Source organism: Carcharhinus amblyrhynchos, chromosome 3 (genome assembly GCF_965287045.1).
Source record: "Carcharhinus amblyrhynchos chromosome 3, sCarAmb.v2.hapA, whole genome shotgun sequence".
Lineage (NCBI taxonomy): Eukaryota > Metazoa > Chordata > Chondrichthyes > Carcharhiniformes > Carcharhinidae > Carcharhinus > Carcharhinus amblyrhynchos.
In genome coordinates this window covers 36031377-36053417 of record NC_137326.1, presented here as the reverse complement: position 1 = coordinate 36053417, position 22041 = coordinate 36031377, and the positions used below count along the sequence as shown (strand labels likewise).

Here is a 22041-nt window from a genome sequence, read left to right as displayed (position 1 = left end):
TTAAAATCAATGTATACTTCCCCCACAGCAAGCTGGATGTGATCACGTATTGAATTCAAAAGCGCGAAGAGATAAATGCGGTGTTTGTGGTGGTGATAATTCTTCATGCAAAACTTTAGCAGGCACCTTTAATATTGTTCACTATGGTAAGAATTGTACTTATTACTATTATTGTGAGGGTATAAAGGGTACAAACAGGAACTGTTTAATGCTCATGGAAATTATATTTACTACAATACATTTGGAGAAATATTCGTTGACTGAACTACACTGCTATTTGTTTAAAAAGACTTGACAGTTGTTCTACTTCAGTGAGAAATAACAGGATGAATAAAGGCCAGAATTATTTAACCTTGCATGTGGCTGGAATTTTCCTGTCCCGCTACAGTGAATAGAGTTTTGGCTGAGCACCAGATTCTCCATGCTCGCTGGTAGCACGGGTCAGTGAATGCAATAAGAGAATCCTGCCCAGCATTGATTGCTCTGGTTGAAAGGGACCAGTTGTCACCTATCTAAAACAAGCAAAAACTTGAGTATTTACAAGTGTGTGCCTTTATAAACTGTACTTAAGAGTGTAATAAAACGACACTGAACAGCCATCATTTTTAAATTGTTTTGAATTACTGAAGTAACCACTTCCTGGAAGTTCTTGCTGTTAGTGAATATATTACTCAGTATTTTTGGCTGGCATTCATCTAATGCTAATAACAACTGCCTACAGTTGGTGTGGTGTCACAGCAGTTAGCACTGCTGCCTCACAGCACCCAGGACCTGGGTTCAATTCCAGCTTTGGGTCACAGTCTGTGTGGAGTTTGCAAGTTCTCCCCGTGTCTGCACGGGTTTCCTCCAGGTTTCTGGTTTGCTCCCACAGCCCAAAAATGTGTGGTTAGGTTGATTGCCCATGCTAAATTGACGCTTAGTACCCCAAGATGTCTAGGTTAGAGGGATTAAATATGTGGAGTTATGGGGATAGGGTCTGGGTAAGACACTCTCGCAGAGAGTTGTTGCGGGTGCAGTGGTCTGAATGGCCTGCTTCTGCACTGTAGGGATTCTGTGATTCTAATACTTTGGCACTAGCAAATACCCGATGAAGAAGAGTGCAAGGAAAAAAGTAATGTAAAATTAGCAAAATTATAAAGTTGTCTGCTGATTTTCCATTGAGTTAACGTTTATGCTGTCCAGTGAAAATAACCAGGACATCTGAAATGCAATTATCTCATGGCCTTTAGCTTTGAGGATTATGCACTGTTGGAGCACTGTTACATGTTTTGAATTTCAAAACATAAATTATTTCATCATGCCATTGTTTTAAAATATGACTTTAGAAACTTTTCTCTCCCTTTGCTTTAACAGATTATAAGCTAGAAGTTTTATTATAGGACTGATGGATAAACCCAATGTATTAAAGCAAGATTTTGCACCATTCACATTTCAATACAAACATGCTTCAATCTTACCTCCACATTGCTTCAGTGTAGTTCACTATTTTTATGGTGCTGTTCACGGATGGGTGGTGTCCACAAAGTCCATTATTATTTTGTTACAGTTTTGATCAAAACGAACAAGTGGCTTCTTTATTTGCATTGCTTCATGCAAAGCCATTTATTGCCCTGTTGAATTGATTTTGTGACGAATAGCTGAAGATATGTGCAAATTGAGCGATCACTATAACCTTGTGGCTTGGAACAGTGCTTTGGCATGTACTGAAAATCAACTTCAGCCAGTTAAATAATTCCAATCATTGTGTCTCAGCTGTAATGAGACTTATCAGGGGTGATTTTCCGGTCTCTTGCAAGAAGGTTATAACAGGATTGGCGATGGGGGGATCTCAGTTTGAGATTTTCCCTGTCCCCCTCATCCTGTGATGATGTTATTAGGTTCCCGCCCAGCAAGGGTGTGAACCTGATTACCATGAATTAACAGATATTTAAATATTCAAAAATGGCTTTGTGCCTTTGTTCCTGGTTCATTGTACGCTCCCAACCACCCTCCTACCCCACTCTTCCCATGTTGGCATGATGTCACGCCAGCAGGAATCACTACTGGTTTCCAAAAATGGGGATATAAGGATCAAGGGATATGTGTGGGAGGGGGGATCAGGATATTGAATGTGATGATCATAATGAGTGACGGAGCAGGTTGAAAGGGCAAAATGACCTACTCCTGCTTGTAGTTTCCCTGCTTCTATGTTTAAGCTTTTATGAACGCACCAGGGCTCGGAAGCCAAATACCCCCTACGATGGTCAGGGACATGGCAGGGTACTGCACGGGGTGAGGCATATTGGGGACATAGCCTAAAGGCAATCCCATAGAGGGTATAAGCTTCACAGTAGGGGCCATGGAGGCACCAGTGCTCTGATGCTGGTGAATGGGAGGAGGCGTGGCCCTGAAGACCCGATATCAGAGAATAGGGCTGTGGGAGGGTCTTCAAGGCCATGCCCCCTTCCATTCGCTAGCATCAGAGCACTGGTGCCTCCATGGCCCCTAGTGTGAAGCTTATACCCTCTATGGGATTGCCTTTAGGGCTGTGGGAGGGTCTTCAAGGTTAATTTTAGATCAGGGTGCCCTACAATCCCTGTGGAGCCAGCCTTGCTGTCGTCCTTAGGCCCCACTCCTCACAATGATGGCACAAGACATGCCCACTGTTTTAAAATGGCAAAGTGTTAAAAGATCTGGAGGGAAAAACTTGCCCGTTTTCATTAAGAACCTGATGCTGCCATTTTTGGGAAATATTCCATATATTAAAACCAATAATTTTCAAATGGATATTGTATTGCAAATTATTTCCTTATATCATATTTATGGGGAAGTAATGGCCTCCTGGTATTATTGCTAAACCAGAAACTCAGCTAATGTTCTGGGGTTCTGGGTTTGAATCCCATCTTGGTTGATGGCGGAATTTGAATTCAGTGAAAGAAATATCTGGAATTAAGAATCTACTGATTACCATGAAACCATTGTTGATGGTCAGAAAAAACTATCTGGTACACTAATGTCCTTTGGGGAAGCAAACCTGCCATCCTTACTTGGTCTGGCCTACCTGTGACACCAGAGCCTACAGCAATGTGGTTGAGTGTGCTTTATGGGATCACCTGCAACTAGGGATGGGCAATAAATGTTGACCCAGCCAGCCACACCCATGTCCCACGAATTAGTAAAAAAAAGTATATATTTAAAATTGTGTTTTTCATTTCTCAGGATATAATGTTGTTGTACAAATACCAATTGGTGCTACAAATATTGATGTGCGACAGCACAGCTATTCAGGGAAACCAGAAGATGACAACTATCTTGGTAAGTTCATTTTGAAGCAGTGTAAAGTAAATCTAATTTGATACATAGAATAACATTAGCTGCTCATACTAATTATTCCTCAAAACATTCAACTTTGTTTTATGTGTTGTGTACAGTGGACTTAATTAGTACTCTAACTACTTACCTTCCTCATTACTTATTGAAGTGTGGTGGGCATTGCATAGTCTGCTGACACTTATCTCATCCTGTACAAACTAAGGTAACATCTGTTTATATTTTTATTGTATTCATCTTGACTGTGTGCCTAGGCCATTGTTACTCCTAAGAAGCAAAGTTTAGGCATTGTCAGTTTTCTGTCAATGTCTTTGTACACAGTGGAAATCCTCCCATTATGGCACAAGTTAGAGGTTTGATTGCAAAATAATACATTTTCCTTTCTGGATATTTTAGATCATGATTTTTTTTCTTAGTTTGGGAAGAGAGATCAATATTGGTGAATGCAATATTTTCCAATTCTGAGATGTAGTGCCAACATGACATACATCCTGGATAAGCAAGACTTGAGACAAGCTAAAATGTCAGATTCCAATCTCCACAAAGCTCTGCAGTAAGTGTTGTCACTCAGGATTCATCAAGTTTCCTTCACCAAAGATCCATACATCTGACAAAGAGACAAAACTTTATTTGCATCATTCTGAAATCAATTTGAATCCAGCCCCAGGGAAGACTGCAAGGACTGTAACCAGTGCTATGTGCTAGCTGGGTGATATTGTTAAAGGAGTAATATTGCAATGTTTTCTCCTAATTAAATGATATTCAATACATAAGCTAACAGAAGCAGCATAAAACTTGATAAGGCTACAAAGTGTGCTAACAAAGTTTGGGCTGATATATGGTGCTAATTTATAGGTGAACCTGATTTGATTTATTATTGTCACATGTATTAGTATACAATGAAAAGTATTTTTTCTTGCGCACTGTACAGACAAAGCATACTGTACATAGAGAAGGAAAGGAGAGAGTGGAGAATGTAGTGTTACAGTCACAGCTAGGGTGTAGAGAAAGATCAATTTAGTGCGAGGTAGGTTCATTCAGAAGTATGACAGCAGCAGTGAAGAAGCTGTTTTTGAGTCAGTTGATCTCAGACTTTTGTATCTTTTTCCTGATGGAGGAGGATGGAAGAGAGTATATCCAAGGTGCATGGGATCCTTGATTATGCTGGCTGCTTTCCTGCGGCAGTGGGAAGTGTAAATAGCATCAGTGGATGGGAGGCTGGTTTGAGTGATGGGCTGGGCTTCAATCATGACTCTTTGTAGTTTCTTGCTGTCTTGGACAGAGCAGGAGCCATACCAGAAAGGATGCTTTCTATGGTGCATCTGTAGAAGTTGCACCATAAATCTGTCAAATACAAAGGGAGGAAGGGAATGTTAGATGGAGCACACTTGGCATACTGTGGGCGATTCTGATTGCCACGTAACAAACAGAATATTAAAACACTGGAGAAAATACTGAAGAGATTTCCAAGCAAGTTAGCAGAATTGAGAAATTGTGATTACCGGAAGAAGTTGAGTAGCTGGGTCTCCAATTTCTGGATAAGAAATGAGGCTTCATATGGAGGAACTACATCTACTTAGAAGATGGCCACTAACTGAACAAATAAAGAATAAAGCAGGAATTTCTAAACGTGGAGTGGTGATAATTGGGAAGTTGCTATTACTGTGAAGTACTTGGAGCAGATCGCATTGAGGCCTTTAAGGGGTGGCTTGATGTATACATGAGAGAAAAGGGAATAAAGTTAAGTTTATTGATTAAAGTCACAAGTAGGCTTATATTAACACTGCAATGAAGTTACTGTGAAAATCCCCTAGTTGCCACACTCCGGTGCCTGTTCGGGTACACTGATGGAGAATTTAGCATGGCCAGTGCACCTAACCAGCACATCTTTTGGATGATGGGTGGAACCCAGAGCCCCCAGAGGAAACCCATGCAGACACAAGGAGAACATGCAGACTCTGCACAGTGACTCAAGCTGGAAATTGAACCCAGGTCCCTGGCGCTGTGAGGCAACAGTGCTAACTACTGAGCCACTGTGCCATAAATAAATAAATATAGGGTCGAGTAGGGAAGAGGTAACTACAATGAGAGGGAAATTGTGCCCAGTTTTAACATATGATATGGACTGCTTATGCCAAATGGTTTGTTTCTGCAATCTATATTTAGGAGGGAGACAGTGACACAGTGTTAATGTCACGAGACTTGGTAATCTAGGGGCCCAGGCTGAGGCTCTGAGAGCATGGGTTCAAATCCCACCATGATAACTGGTGGAATAATAAAATCTGGAAATCGAAGCCAATTTCACCAACAAAACAGGGCTGGCACGATTGAGGTAGGTGAGAAACCGGGTCTTGTTTCTCATTTTTCACCTCTCACACAATCGTATCATTTCGTCTCACCAAAAAAAGAACAGGACGAGGTCACAAGGTCGTGCCCAGTTGCTTTGGTTTTCCCAATATTTAATTGTAGAAGATTTCTGCTACTAGATGCTAGATATGCAACCTGACAATTTAGAGATGGGAGGAATTAAGGTAGATGGTAGTGAGATAGAGCTGTTTGTGTGAATATAGGACTTGCATGTTTTTGGATAATTGCTGCCAAGGGGAATATGTATATGAGGAAAAGGCAAGAAGCAAGAATAGATCCTTGGCAGACAACAGACATAATGATGTGGAAGTGGGAAGAGAATCCATCGCAAGTGATTCACTGGTTCCGATGAGATAGATAGGAGGGGAACCAGCTACACAACAATGAAGGGACATTGGAGGACGATGGTGATCATTCATACCTCAGGCTGCAGACAGATCAGAGGACAACGTGCACATTTTGTCTTGTCACAGTTATATCAAGGTCACATTTCGTATAAGAACCAATTTGGAAATGTGGCAGGGTTTGGAAACCTGACTGTAGGGATTAAAAGATGGAGCTTGTAAAGTTGAGGGCCCAGCTAAAACGGTGTAGGAAATTGTTGTTCTAGTCAACTGTGCCACTTAGGCGTTTAATTTGTAACGTCTCCATTATGTCAAACTGCACTGACATTTTATAGTTAAAGGGAAACATTAATATGTAGAGATGTGCTTAAGCAAGTTTAATGCTAGAAAAAAGGCTTGAAATACAAAACAGGAGGCACAGTGGAAACCTTCATTATTACCATTCCCTCTAGATATCAGTAGTCTGGGAATTCAGTTTGTTACCAGGCTTTACTGCCTGCTACTCAGCCTGTTGGGTCACTTGTTCCATGACTTTATCTATGAATGCCTGTTAATGCAGATGCGTGAATAATGGACTCCTGCTGTTTTACAGTTAACTGTTAGATCAACTGCTTTTTATCCCCCTTGTCTGTGTGCACCAATTTGCTTTGATGCTGATCCAAGGTTGTTTGTACCCTAGATTAGGTTGACCCTACTTAAATGACTTTATGTAGTTACATTATACAGCAAAATGTTGTAACTTGCCAACTTGTGGTCTCTCTCTAGGATAGCTTGTTTCCTTTTCAAATCAGCCTGTGGATATTTCCAATTAAGTCAGACTTGTGGTATTCTGCAATTAGATGTATTGATTGTTGAGTTTGGATGCAATGTCATAATGTTCTTAATGTGTCCATGTGTTATGGGGAAATCTGACTCACCAGTGTAAATTTAGTGACCGAATGTGTTTAATCAGAGAATTCTGTTTTTCTCCAAATTAGTTGCTCTTTTTAAAAATAACGATTTATTATGGTACTAAATTCAGACCAATCTTTTTATGGATCAACTTATTTTTGATGCTTAATCTAACTCAGAAAAAATTGAAGCGAAAATGTTAAATGCAAAAGAATGTTAAGTACTAAATAAAAAAACATACATTTAATGCTTGAGATTGACTGAGTTTAAAATCCGTACATTTGCTTATTATTGAAATGTATTTACATGGGCTCACTTAAACTACTGTATAGAATAGGATATTTAAAACTTATACACATGGATGGGAGCAGTGAACTTGCAATAGTCATCGAATATTAAGGTTGTTCACATGCAATAAAGATATTGCAGCAATTCTTAAAATTATTTCATGGGATATCAGTGTTGCTGGCAAGACTTGCATTTGTTGCCCATCCCTAACTGCGTTTGAGAAGTTGGCAGTAAGTTGTAGTCTTGAACCGCACCAGTCTATGTGGTGTAGGTCCACCCACAGGGCCATTAGCAAGAGCGTGCCAGGAATCTGATCCAGCAGCAATGAAGGAGCAGCAGTATAGTTCTAAAGTCAGCCTGGTGTGCGACTTGGAGGGTTTGGGGCTTTAGCCTCTTCTACAACAATGAGCAAAAGAATAGTTTGCCATACCTTAGATTACAACAAGTCTGAGTTCATTAAGGTAGGTGTCGCTTCATCACAGTCTAAGGTGGAAGAGGGGTAGAATCCTATGAATGCCTCTGATGATGTCACAGCATGTCATGTGACTAATCACAAAGCGATGCATTGCTTTACAATGCATAACAGGGGGAACACGCAGGTTGTGGTGTCCATACTTCTGTTATCCTTCTTGGTGTTAGGATTTGTGCTTTTGGAAGGTTCTGTCATCGGAAGTTTGACAAGTTCCTGCAGTACATCTTTTATATGCTGCTGCAACTGTGCGTCAGTGGTGGAGGGAGTGAATTTGGTTCTGACCAAGTGAGCTGCTTTGCCTGGATGGTGCTTAGCTTCTTGAAAGGTGCTGGAACTACACTCACCCAGGCAGGTGGAGAATATTCCATTATACTTCTGACTTGTGCCTTGCACATGGTGGACAGTCTTGGGAAGTCTGGTAGTGAGTTACTCACTGATCTGCTCATGCAACCACAGTATTTATATGGTTGGTCTAATTAAATTTTTGGTCAATGGTTGACTCCAAAAATACTGATGAGGTGGGATTCAGTGGTGGTAATGCCATTGAATGTCAAGGGTAGATGGTCATATTCCCTGTTGTTGGCAATATACGTTACCCTGCACTTGTGTAACATGATTGTTACTTGCTAGTTATCAGCTCAAGCCTGAATGTTATCCCAAAGGCTGTCCACCATGTGCAAGGCACAAGTCAGGAGTATAATGGAATATTCTCCACCCACCTGGGTGAGTGTAGTTCCAGCACCATTCAAGAAGCTAAACACCATCCAGGCAAAGCAGCTCACTTGGTCAGCACCACATTCGCTCCCTCCACTACTGACACACAGTTGCAGCAGCGTATAAAAGATGCACTGCAGGAACTTGTCAAACTTCCTGTGGGCACGGACTACTTCATTATCTGAGGAATAACGCATGGTACTGAACATTGTGTATCAGTGAACATCCCTACTTCTGATCTTATGATGAAGGGAAGGTCATTGATGAAGCAGCTGAATATATTGAGCATAGGATACTGCCCTGAAGGAATCATAGAGCTGAGATGCTTAACCTCCAACAACAACAACCATCTTTCTTTGTGCTAAGTATGACTCCAACCTGTTTTCCCTCTGATTTCAATTCTGCCAGCACTCCTGATGCCACATTCAGTCACATGCTGCCTTGATGTCAAGGACGGTCACTCTCATCTGCAAAGGCAAAAGATGATGGAGGAGGAGTAGGTACAATTCTCATTGCAAAAATTTCAACTCCTCTGCCTGTTTTGGCAGTGGATGGAATTGATTCCGTGGGGTGCAGCTCATGTTCTTCTATTCATTCGTGAGGCATGAGCATCGCTGGCTGGCCAGCATTTATTGCCCATCCCTAGTTGCCCTTGGACTGAATGACTTGCTAGGCCATTTCAGAGGGCAGTTGAAAGTCAACCACATTGCTGTGGCTCTGGAGTTACATGTAGACGGACCAGGCGTGGATGGCAGATTTCCTATAAGATATATATAAGCATATATATTCCTATGTGCATGAATATTTTAAATTTTTGGGTATGTTTAAAATATAGCTGGTTGACCTGTTACTGCTTCTTTGTAGATAACCCAGTTGAATGTAAAGGGATTAGGTGAAGGCATCCATGTGAATTTAAGGAATGAAACTTGCAGTCTGTGCAATAAAATGTAAATCAGCGGCTATATGTTATTGGAGTACTGGCGCTGAGGTCATGGTAATCACCAGTTAAAAGGTAGTACATACAACTTATCAATTTGCAGTGATGGCCCGAATTTAAGGCTGTAATAGAGAAATTGTCAGCATTCACCATCATTGAAGCCACAAAATTGACAAAAAGCTCTGCTGTGTGCATGTACACAGTTAAACTCAGAAAGTGGTTCCTTGTTGCTCGTAGATCATAGAATCCTTACAACGCAGAAGGAGGCCAATTGGCCCATCCAGTCTGTACCAACCACAATCCCACCCAGGCACTATCCTCATAACCCCATGCATTTACCCTTGTTGGTCCCCCTGACACTAAGGGGCAAGCTTAGCATGGCCAGTCCACCTAACTGGCACATGTTTGGACTGTGGGAGGAAACTGGGGAACAGAGAGAAAACTCTCACAGACATGGGGAGAATGTGCAAATCCATACAGATAGTGACCCAAGCTGGGAATTGAACCCTGATCCCTGGTGCTCTGAGGCAGCAGTGCTAATCACTGTGCCACCATGCTGCCCCTCAAGGTAAAGCTGTTGAAGTCTCTGCAAATGGTAATCTTTAGAAATCAGTGCAAACTTTCCCTTTTTAAACAATAAGATTGCTATTATAAACTCCTAAGGAGGTTATGCCTTATTGAATGAGGTGTAACTGCGTTTTAACTTGCAGAACAATCTGACTCTGAAAAACTTCTTACTTTATATTTTTCGCAAGTTTCCACATTGTATAAATTCTGTAGGTTTTTAATTTAATTGATCTTTCACATTTTTGTTCGTGACAATTCAATTTATGTCCTGCACTTCACCTCACTTTCTGTAAATGAGTGAGAAAAAAGTACAATCTAAGCAGTGCATCTTACTTCTTGGTTAGCTGTCTGTGAGAATTGCACAGTGTTATTGGCTGTTTACTCCTGCTTGATGACATTACTGTTGCTGGATGCCTGGAGATCTCCTAGACCTCGCAGCAGAAAATGGAGAGCGATGCCACAGAGATCAGTGGGCAGCATTCAACTGTTGTCACTTTGCTGAAGAGGGCAAAATCCAGGCTATTGAGCCAGTGATGATCCATGCATTACATTAACACTTGCTCATGGACTTTTCATGGGATTTTGCACTCACATTTGCAGAGATTTGAAATCAGTTTTGGTGCAGAGCCCTCCACAATGGATTTGGGACCTGTGTGAACAGGGTAAGGTACTGAGTACCTCAACCAAACAGATTAAAAAATCTTTTGCTAAGCACGCAGAGGATGAACAAGAAAATGTTGGTTAGGATAGTTCGTTCGATGTCAACTCGTATAGAAAGTAAAATAGAGAGAAGAATTATGGGAGAGAAATAAATCTTTAATTTTTGAAAAATCAACAACTATACTTTATATTTGTAGGTATGAGACTCCACACTTGTAAAGGGTAATTTTTGGTACCAGAGCGATTGTTTGACAATAATTATGACTTACCATAGACTTAAAAATCCCTTAAGCTGAAGGACAAACCCTAACTTTTTCTGGCAAGTTTAGTAAGCACTTGTCACACAGCTACAGCACCTGCACACTCTCCAAGGTGATTCAATGCTGACCCTCTCAGCAAGATGCTGCTATAGTGCAACACGAACAATAACTTTGTAATTTCTGTGTGTGTCCGCCAGATTGAATGTCCAGTTTGCTCTTTACGAACAGTTAATGCTGACAACTTCACTATTATTTTTAGTGGAAATTCCAGGCAACTGTTGGGGTAATACCATTTCAAGAAGCGCCATTAACTATGACTTGTGTAAATTGGGGAGGCATTGGTACTATGGTTGTTGCTGGACTAGTAATCCAGAGACCCAGGGTAATTTACAGTTTGTTTCACTCGTGTCACAAGTCGTCTTACATTAACACTGCAGTGAAGTTACTGTGAAAATCTGAGTCGCCACATTCCATCACCTGTTTGGGTACACTGAGGGAGAAGTTAACATGGCCAATGCACCTAACCAGCACGACTTTCAGACTGTGGGAGGAAACCTGAGCACTGGGAGGAAACCCACGCAGACTCGGGGAGAATGTGCAGACTCCACACAAACAGTGACCCAAGCTGGGAATCGGACCTGGGTCCCTGGAGCTGGAAGGCAGCTGTGCTAGCCACTACGTCACTGTGCCACCCTGGGACCGTGGGACATGGGTCCAAATCTGGGTTAAACTTAAGGAGGAGTTAGACTGATTTTTAATTGGTAATGGTTGAAAGGTTATGGGGAGAAGGCAGGAACATGGAGATGAGGACCATATCAGCCACAATTGAATGGTGGAGTGGACTCAATGGGCCAAATGGCCTAATTCTGCTCCTATATGAATCTCTTATGAATCTTACCATGGCAGATTGAGAAATCTGAAATCAATAAAATCTGGAATTTAAAGTCTAATGATGGTCATGAAACCATTGTCGATTATTGGAAAAACCTGTAGCACAATGGCACAGTGGTTAGTGCTGTTATCTCACAGTTCCTCGACCCTGGGTTCAATTCTGGCCTTGGGTGACCATCTGTGTGAAGTTTGCACATTCTCCTGGTGTCTGCCTGGGATTCCTCTGGGTGTTCCAGTTTCCTCCCACACTCCAACGATGTGCAGGTTAGGTGGATTAGGCATCTAAATTGTCCGTTAGTGTCAGAGCAATTACAGGGTAAATATGTGGTGTTACGGGGATAGGGTCTGGGTGGGATTGTTATCGGTGCAGGCTCAATGGGCTGAATGGCCTCTTTCGGCACGATGGGAATTCTATGGTTCTATGTGATTTCAGATCCACAGCAATGTGGTTGATTCTTAAATGCCCTTAAGGATGGGCAATAAATGCTGGTGTAACTAGTAACCCCCACATCCCATGAATGACAAAAAGCACTGAATGAAAAAGCATAATAAACAACAGTTAGTGATATTCAGATTTTTATATTTCAAGCTCTTGAAACTGCTGTGTTTGATTTTTGTATGTAAGTGTATCTTTTGACTTTAGATGTTTCAAAATATTCTCAAAATGAGGTGCTTTCTATGAGATATCTCAGGGTAATATATGTCATTTAATGTTAAACTATGTGTGCTAAAATGGAGTGATTTGCCGTAGTCGTACACAACATTTAGTGTAGTGATGAAAATCTCCTTCAAAATGTCTATTGAGAATAACATTTTACATGCTTATTGACAAGTGACACAAGATTAACTTCCTTCCACTTTGTGCACATATTGGCAAATACATTTCATGCAGTCACACAAGGCCTATTTTAGCAATGGATCATTTTGTGGGTGAGAGGAACAAAGAATGGTGATGACAAAGTGGCCAGGCTATCAACAGGGGACAAAGAACAGGAAATATGGCACCACCTTTGTGGAGTCTGTATTCATTTGGATTGGGCTCACTGATGACACACAGCATCAATACTGAACTGCTGGGGAACGACAGAATACAGTCATAATGGTTATGTGCAGTTGTGGAGGTGCTCGGTCTTCCAGCTGGAAACAAAATCCACAAGTTGATACTGATGTAGAAAGCTGTGATGCAATGAAATCTGATCTGAAGTTTTAATCAGAGCTCCCCTTAAGTTGCACAAGCCACACAGCAACTCCAAACTTCCACTGCATGCCTCACACAACTCAGTCCCTTTAAGTTACTGCACAACACTTGTAAAGGTCTCTCATTAGGAGTGGCACAGTCGTTAAGCATTGCTGCCTCACAGCATCGGGGATCGGGGTTCAATCCCCAGCTTGTCTCTGCTGTGTCTGCATGTTCTCCCTGTGTCTGCATGGATTTCCTCGAGATGCTCCGGTTTCCTTCCACAGTCCAAAACAGGCGCTGGTTAGGTGCATTGGCCAGGCTAAATTCTCCCACAGTGTACCTGAACAGATGCCAGAGTGTGGAGACTAGGGGATTTTCACTGCAGTGTTGATGTAAGCCTACCTGTGACACTAATAAATAAAACAAATTAAATTAATCAGCACATTTCTCCAAAATAAAAAAAAACTTGCCTTTCATTCAGTTCATCCCCCATCTTTGTGAAGATAAAACTGCTGTAATGAAAGTGTAACTTATTCACTGACAGGCTCTGTTCTTTGTTATTCAGTCTGACGAAACAACTGTTTATGTCCCCGTTGGCACAGTTACTTAGTTTGCTGCAGTGACAGAACTGGAAAGAAAGTTACCCTTCCATCATGGCTTTCTATTCACAGTATTTCTGAAAAATTATTTTACCTGGTGGATAATTTTAGCCTAAATCAAAAGACCTCTGAGAGAAATTCTGGTGAAACATTTGATAAAAGGACAGCCTTCATAACAGAAAAGAGTCCAGACTGTAGCCAAAAGGGAAGAGTGAACTTACTGCATTAATCATTGTAAAGCACTCAAAGCCAAGAGGATACTTGGAAAAACATCACAATATGTTCAGTCCTGTAAACTGAATGTTATTAATGAACATCCAGTTAAAGATTCATTTCTTGTATATTGTTCAAATTGGATAAAACTTTGGCAAATGTTGTAATCATCAGAAGTCCATTTTTTGATTTGGTTGGAAAAGTCTTCCTGTATGAATTAAAACTTGAACACTACATCCTAGAAATCCGGGCCGGAATTTTACCATCCTGCCAGCCATGGGAATCAGGGCAGGCGTTGGGAGGGGGGAGCATGGGAAGCCCTGTTGACCTCAGGCGGGATTTTATGGCTTTGGGAGGAACAAGGCTGTAAAATCCTGCTCCAGGTCTCACTCGCTGATGTTAAAGAGTCATGTAACTGTCCCACCTGCTGAGCAGGCAGAGCCCACATTTCATACAAGTTCGCATGCACTGCCAGCAGATTGCATTGGGCAATGCATAAGCTTCAGGATGCATACCAGAACTATCCAAGATTAAAGCCGTGAACTTACAACTTTGTCCCACCAGTGGCACCGTAGCTCAGTGTTAGCACTGCTGCCTCACAGCACCAGGGACTCATGTTTGATTCATGTCTTGGGTTCATACCCAGATTTTCACCTCTCTCAGTCGTACCGACACCGTTTTGTTTTAAATATTAATGATATCGTTTGAATGCCATTAGCAAGTCCCAGATGCTATCATTCAAGTTTAATTACCTTAATCACCTCACTGACTGAGGTTCTCCCTGACGAGGATCACGTGTGGTCCCCACCAAAGGGCTCCAGATGTGATGGCCTCGCCAGGGGGAGTGGAGGCCATTGAAACCCACAAATGGTTGGGGATTGGGCCGGGCAGAGGCCATTGCCTGCCTGGCACCCTGGGGGAGCACTGTCTGGAGTGGCGATCGAGGAAGGCAGGAACTCTACAGGGGGACGATCGACATGGGAGGGTGGCAGTGTCCTCTGGCCTAGAGTCAGTTACAATATTATCCAGATTTGTAATTTAAATCACTTTGAATTAATTCATCTCTGGAAGAGAGTGATCATCGTTGCAATCCAGTGTTCATACTTGCCTTGCTTACTCAATCGAGCTAATGAATTTAATTAGAATGTACTATAAAATTCTGTAAGTATTGTAGTCATCTATATTAGACAATAAATCATATTATACAATAATGAAAATGAACAATGTATTGTGATACAGTAGTTTCAGTGATTAACAAATCTGAGCGCCCACAATTTACTTAACAGGGGCAGGGGTGGGGGAAGGGCGGCGTGGGGGTGGTGCGTTGGGAAATCCTTCCCAGAAGTTCCCATGTAAGGGTTTGCCCAGCAATTATCCACAAGGACTAACCTTCCCTGGACAATTGCATTGGGTTGGTTGGGATATTTTTTGATGTGGAGATGCCAGCGTTGGACGGGGGTAAACACAGTAAGAAGTCTCACAGCACCAGGTTAAAGTCCAACCAGTTTAATTGGTAGCAAACGCCACTAGCTTGACAAAAGAGCAGCGCTCTGAAAGCTAGTGGTGTTTGCTACCAAATAAACCTGTTGGACTTTAACTTGGTGTTGTGAGACTTCTTACAGGGATTTTTTTCCAGTTTTACCCTGATTGTTACTCTGAAAGAATTAGAAGGCAAAAAATCCCTTCCAGCTACGGAGTAACTATCTAAAAGAGTAACTATCTCCAAAGTTATGCAGGTTATATTGATTGGCCAGGCTAAATTGCCCCTTAGTGTCAGGGGGACTAGCAGAGGAAATACTTAGGGTAGTGGGAATAGGGTATGGGTGGGATTGTTGTTAGTGCACAGTCAATGGGCTGAATCCACCCTCCCCCTGCCCGACTTAATGAAACCTACCTACTCCCTTGTCCCTTTAAACATTCCCTTTATGGCAGCTACTGCCATACTTTCCTGGCTCAGCCCCAGTTACCCCACACATCCCGATGCTGCTGGGCTCGTGCTGCACATCTCCTGGCTCTCCCAGCCTGAATGTGGACGTTGGGCGAGACAGAAGCTGTGCATTTTCAGCAAAGGTAAGTTTGCCAAAAGTGGCAGTCCGACAGAGATGGCCACTCTGCAGAGGTTATGGGCCTATATTAGTCAGCCATAACAAGTTGTGTCAAGTTAGTCAAACAGCCGTGTTATTCTGATGGACCTTAAAGCTAAACAAGTAAACAAGGCATGACTACATACAGGGAAATAATCATCTTAGCAAAGCAGGTGATCTTCACTTCATGCACAATCTTTATGGCTTTTCGGTTCTGGGGTTTTGAGATCCTAGTGACATGAGAGCGAAGTGGCGGAAGAAGTGCATGTGCAGGCTGAAGCGTAAAAGGCAAAAGGTGAGACGGAGGTCCAGGTGAATGACTGCTGAAGATGCAGTACTGACCAGGCTTTGTTAAATTTTATACGGCAAATGGACTCTGACGCTTCTGTTTATACATCTTTTTCTAAGACCATTGGTTTAGAGGCACCTCGGATGCTGGTCATGAGAAAATCTTGTACATTGTTCCTGATAGAGGTTTATAAAATGTTGAGAGGAATAGATAGGGTGGATTCTCAGAGGCTATTTCCCAGGGCTGAAATGGTCGCTACGAGAGGACACAGGTTTAAGGTTCTGGGAAGCAAGTACAGAGGAGATGTTACGGGAAGGTTTTTTACTCAGAGGGTGGTGAGTGAGTGGAATCAGCTGCTGTCAGTGGTGGTAGAGGCGAACCCGCTGGGGTCTTTTAAAAGACTTCTGGATGAGTATACGGGATCTAATGGCATTGGCAGTTACAGACAGTTCTATGGCTTGGGAGGTATAGATGTGATCGGCGCAACTTGTGGGCCAAAGGGCCTGTTTGTCCTGTAGTGTTCTATGTCCTATGTTGTGGTACTCAGCCTTATGTACAGTAGTTGCGAAATAAAATGGGATAACGAAAAAAAGCTTTATCCATTTTATGGTGTGACTGTGTGGTCTTTGTTATGGTGAGAATAGTAACAGCTATTTTGAAGGGAATGTGACACACCTTCAATTCCAGAGGCGTAAACACTGCTTTTTTTAGTATTAATGATTTGCACAATCGTGTTTCAGTTGTAAAATCTTTGAACACTTGCTTATTTCTGTTTCAGAAGTTGCTTACATATTTAGCTGCATAACAAGCGCAATTCTGACTGCTGTGAAAGTCACTTGCGTTCAAATGAAGTCGCTTCCTGCATTCAGACTCCAATTGTCCTTATTGGAGCCAATATTATACCTTCCTCCAACCTGTCAGTGGTTCCATTTATAGAAGTGTCAGCTATTCCATTTCTATTTCCCTTCTGTTGTCTCAACCAAAGAGATGGAATTATGCAGCAATTAATGAAATGATAGGGTGCAAACTCAGGAAATTAGCTGAACAATCACATCAGTGTGAAGTTGTGTGGCGTGTTACTGATTCACAGGAAACTGCTTTGTAGGCATTCACACCAAAGCTTTAAGTTCCCACGAGACTTGTTAGTTATTTGCCCCCTTTAATGAAGGTAGAATATGTCACTGGGAAACAACAGACAGGAAATTGTTTAATTGTATCTAACGCTATCAGATCGTATCAGAAACTGCAAATCTATTAACAGGATGTTTCTGAACAAACTGGGGCAGATATGCAGAAAATGCATTAATGTTATACATGGGTATAATAGTTATGGAACCTCTAGGTCCTTTGCATTGAGATTTTGTATATTCTTGTTGTATTTCTTTTTGCAGCTTTGGCGAACAGTCGAGGAGAATTCCTTTTAAATGGAGATTTTGTGGTTAGCATGTTTAAAAGGGAAATCAAAGTAAGAGGTGCTGTAATTGAATATAGTGGGTCTGATAATGGAGTGGAAAGAATCAACTGTACTGATCGAATTGAGGAAGAACTAATCGTTCAGGTGAATTAACACACATGGTTCAATCCTGTGCATTATGTTGTCTTTTGTCATACATTTTCACTAATAATTGATTAGCTTTGTTACGTTACATTTTCCATTCAAGGTTCTGTCTGTGGGGAACCTGTACAATCCTGATGTGCGTTACTCATTCAACATTCCCATTGAAGATAAAGTGCAACGTTTCTTTTGGGATCAGTTTGGCCCTTGGCAGGATTGCAACAAGCTTTGTCAAGGTAATGCGTAGTGTTAGTGGTAAAACAAACAAAGACAACACCAGCATTTGTGTCCCTTTTCTATCGGTTGATACTGGTTGATAGTTTTGAATCATGTGCCGAAAGACACTATACTTGCTGTCATCATACTTTTAGTATTGCTCCATAATGTGATGCTGTGTTTTTAAACAGGTGAAAGGAAAAGAAGACCTATTTGTACCAGAGAAAGTGACCGGCTGGTTGTCTCTGATCAAAGATGTGATCAAATTCCACGCCCAGCTCCAGTCACTGAATCCTGCAATACAGAATGTGAAATACGGTGCGAACCTTTCAAGAATTATTTTCTTCTCAAAATTATTTCCATTTGATCAGGAGATCAGTTGGAATATTATATAAGTTCCTTACTGAAATGATGCTAACACCATTGATTGGCTCGAAACTGATCTTCCATATTTCATGGTTATTAGTTTATCTTGTCTGTGGACTAAGTGTCACACTTCTACCACAATAGATATAACACAGGCTCGGGTTCAACTTTGCATTCCTTATTGTTACTGCCCGTGTGTTTTTATTTCTCACCTATCTTTCTGATTGTGGCACAGTGGTTAGCACTACTGCCTCACAGCTGCAGGGACCTGGGTTCACTTCCTGACTTGGGTCACTGCCTGTGAGGTTTGCGCATTCTCCCTGTGTCTGCATGGGTTTTCTCTGGGTAATCTGGTTCCCTCCCACAGTCCAAAGATGTGTGGATTAGGTTGATTGGCCATCCTAAATTGTCCCTTAGTGTTGTGGATGCATAATTAGAGGGATTAGCAAGGTAAATATGTGGGATTATGGGGATAGGGCCTGGGTGGGACTGTTGTCGGTGCAGGCTTATGGGCCAAATGGCCTCCTTCTGCACTGTAGAGATTCTATGATTATTGCCTAATTATCTAGAGCAATAGCTGCAATTTGCACACCTAGCCACTACCATTGGCATCTCCCAATGATCTGTTCTTTATCCTCTCCATTCGCTCATTGCCTTAATATCTCTTGTTGACATCGTCCAGAGATATGTGGTGGGATGAACTTTTAAACAAAACTTCTGCTGCACTTTTAGCAGCAAATCCAGTCCAGGCTTTTACACCAACCCTTTCTGGATTTCTTTGTTTTGACTGTTCTATAAACTGTTTACAATTGCACTCGATTTCCAGACTGTAGTAAAATTACATTAAATATTTCGTTTAACTCTGTGGTCAGCTGTCCCACTTTAAATCAGGTGACTGCAATTGTCACTTCAACTCAGAACATTTTGTTTACTCTTCCTTGAATTCTCCTGAACAATGCCTTGGCCTCTCTTTACTTAATTTCAGTCATCTTAAGACATTCTTTTTATTGCAATTCCCTGGTTATCTGGACTGTAACCTGTTTCTTTGGAATCCTACATCTTTGCAACTCCCTTGTCCTGTCCAGCTTCTTCTGGCTGAGTTACAAGGTGTTCAGTCTCCAACTATAATACATCTAGCTAAAACTAAGACTTAAAAGCTTTTTTACCCTTAAGGCCTCGAGTTACTAAACAGCGCCTGCATGGGCTATTTATTTTTCACGTCATCGCCCTCTCTAAGCATAATGGAATCACAGTTGGATTAGAAACCAACCCCACACATATAAACAGCTTTATCCAACATGAATCTAACTCTGGGATTTCTTTTACCCTTCCAGGTATAGAAACATTAAGCACACTTAAAACTGTGCCTCATTTCTAATGTTTATCAATGCAAATATAAATCCTGTAAATCCTTTATTTTTCTAACATATAAAATCATAAAATGGATGACTAGCAAACTTGTCTGCAATGGGTGAGCACTTTATTAAAATGCTCCAATCAGGGTTTTGTCCAGTTCTGAGATTCAGATTTGATTTTCAAATGCTAATCTGTTGATTGTTACCATTTGTGGAATGGCCTAACCAGCAGTCCTTGAAAAGAGAAAGATTTGATTTTAGGTAATGTCTTTCACAACTTTAGGACTTCCCAAAATGCTTCAGAGTTACAGAAATACATTTGAAATGTGGTCATTGCTGTAATGTAAGAAATGCGGTAGCCAATTTATACTCCTGCTAAAAAAAATTGTATCGATTGAGGGATCGATATTGGCCTAAACGTCACGAGAGGCAGATGGGACCTTGGTTTAAGTGTTTAATCTGAAACACCATACTTCCAATACTGCAGCATTCCCTCAGTACTGCACTGGAGTGTTAGTCCTCAATTTAGTTCTCAAGCCTCTGGAGTGAGATTTACCTTCTGATTCAGAGATGTGCAGCTTTTCAGGGCATGCTGAAAATATTAAAGTAGTGCACTGTTCTGGCGGCAGGAAAACATTGTAGATTATTGTTTCCTTCAGTCGCAATTGTATAAAAATAAATAAAGAGCAGCATGTACTAGTTTTAACCTGAGTTCAGGAAGGCCGAAGCTCCAAACTTAATACATTATACTTACTCTCAAACAGATGGCATATAACCAGGAAAAGTGAATGCACAGCTCAATGTGGGCCCGGCTATCGAACTTTGGACATCTACTGTGCAAAATATAGTCGGTCAGACGCAAGGACGGAAAAAATAGATGAGAGGTACTGCAGCTATCAACCAAAGCCAGATAATAAAGAAGTGTGTCACGGAGATTGCAATGTAGGGGGGTGGCGATATTCATCTTGGTCAGAGGTAAGCTAGTTCCTAAAATGCACTTTATAAGTATTAACAATAAGGATTCTATAACAATGCAATGCAATGAAAAAAAATCAGTTATATTTAATCTCTTGATATAATAGTTGCTGTAAACTGCAATTTAAAGGACCATTATTTCCATGGATATATGTTTAGCTATCTTTTATGACTTAGTTCGCATAGCGCACATCAGCAGATAAGTTGTATCAAATCACTCATAATTAAAATATACCACATAGTTCTTCTTATTACCTGAAGAAAAGCTTGTTAAATATTTCATCATGAGGCTTTGGCACCATCAGCAAAAGAAATTAGATCAAACCAAGTGTGAATTTGAATCAGTGCTTATCATAGTCATAGAATCCCTACAGTGCAGAAGGAGGCCTCTCAGCCATTGAGCTCACACCAACAACAATCCCACTCAGACCTTATCCGGGTAACCTCACCTATTAGCCCTGCTAATCTTCCTGACAATAAGGGGCAATTTGACATGGCCAATCAACCTAACCTGCACAACTTTGGACTGCTGGAGGAAATGGGACCACCGGGAGGAAGCCCATGCAGACATGGGGAGAATGTGCAAACTCTGCACAGGCACCTGAGGCTGGAATTGAACCTGGGTTCCTGATGCTGTGAAGCAGCAATGCTAGCCACTGTGCCGCTTGAGATAACTGTACCTGTATATCAATGTGTGATATAATTATGATACTGTGCTGTTAATGTGTAGACATAGTTATTTCAATATATTAAGACCATGAGTAAGTTCCAATCGACTTTTTGAAGTAGCTTCTTTATCCAGACTTCAACCTGAAAACAGGTTGCTCATCTTTAAAAGAGTTTGCTGGAGCTTAATGCTGCGTATTTTACCTGACATCCAAGTAACTGATACCGGGGAGCAAATTAAGAGCTCCTAACGTGCAGACTCACTGCAATTTCCACAAAAAGAAATCATGGACAGCAAACCTGCAATTTTCTGATTTGAGTATATTGTACCCCACATCCAGAAAATATACCACAAGTAGAAATTATTCAAAGCTGACATTCTCCACATATCTTACACACAAGACTGAGATCTTAGAATATCCATTACAGCAGTTTTCATATGAAATTTAAATGGAGCAAGCATTCATCCAAAAGTGGCACATTGGTTGCACTGCTGTCTCACAGTGCCGAGGGTATTTGGGTTCAATTCTGGGTTTGGGTTCATGCCCGTCTCTGCTTGGGTTTCCTCCAAGTGCTCCGATTTCCTTCTACAGTTCTAAAGATGTGCAGGTTAGGTGGATTGGCCCTTAGTGTTAGGAGGACTGGCTAGGGTAAATACATGGGGTGGATAGGACCTGGGTTGGATTGTGGTTGGTGCAGACTCGATGGGCTGAATGGCCTTCTTCTGCACTGTAGGGATTCTCTGAATTCTATGGATTATGTGAATTCTAAAATTGCTGTCATCTGCGCATAAGCTACAAATTTCTACACACAACTGCCCTTCTTTTCATACAAGGAATAATA

The 22041-nt window shown here is 41.4% G+C and overlaps 1 protein-coding gene across 1 annotated transcript in view; it reads left to right on the top strand.

Moving 5' to 3' along the window:
• adamts9 (ADAM metallopeptidase with thrombospondin type 1 motif, 9) overlaps positions 1-22041 on the top strand; it is a 263821-nt gene that overhangs the window by 81455 nt on the left and 160325 nt on the right. Inside the window, exons 15-20 of the mRNA XM_080183228.1 lie at positions 29-146; positions 3199-3294; positions 17457-17623; positions 17727-17856; positions 18028-18154; positions 20322-20532. Of these exons, the coding sequence (XP_080039354.1) occupies positions 29-146; positions 3199-3294; positions 17457-17623; positions 17727-17856; positions 18028-18154; positions 20322-20532 (849 nt within the window). The remainder of the gene's footprint in view (positions 1-28; positions 147-3198; positions 3295-17456; positions 17624-17726; positions 17857-18027; positions 18155-20321; positions 20533-22041) is intronic.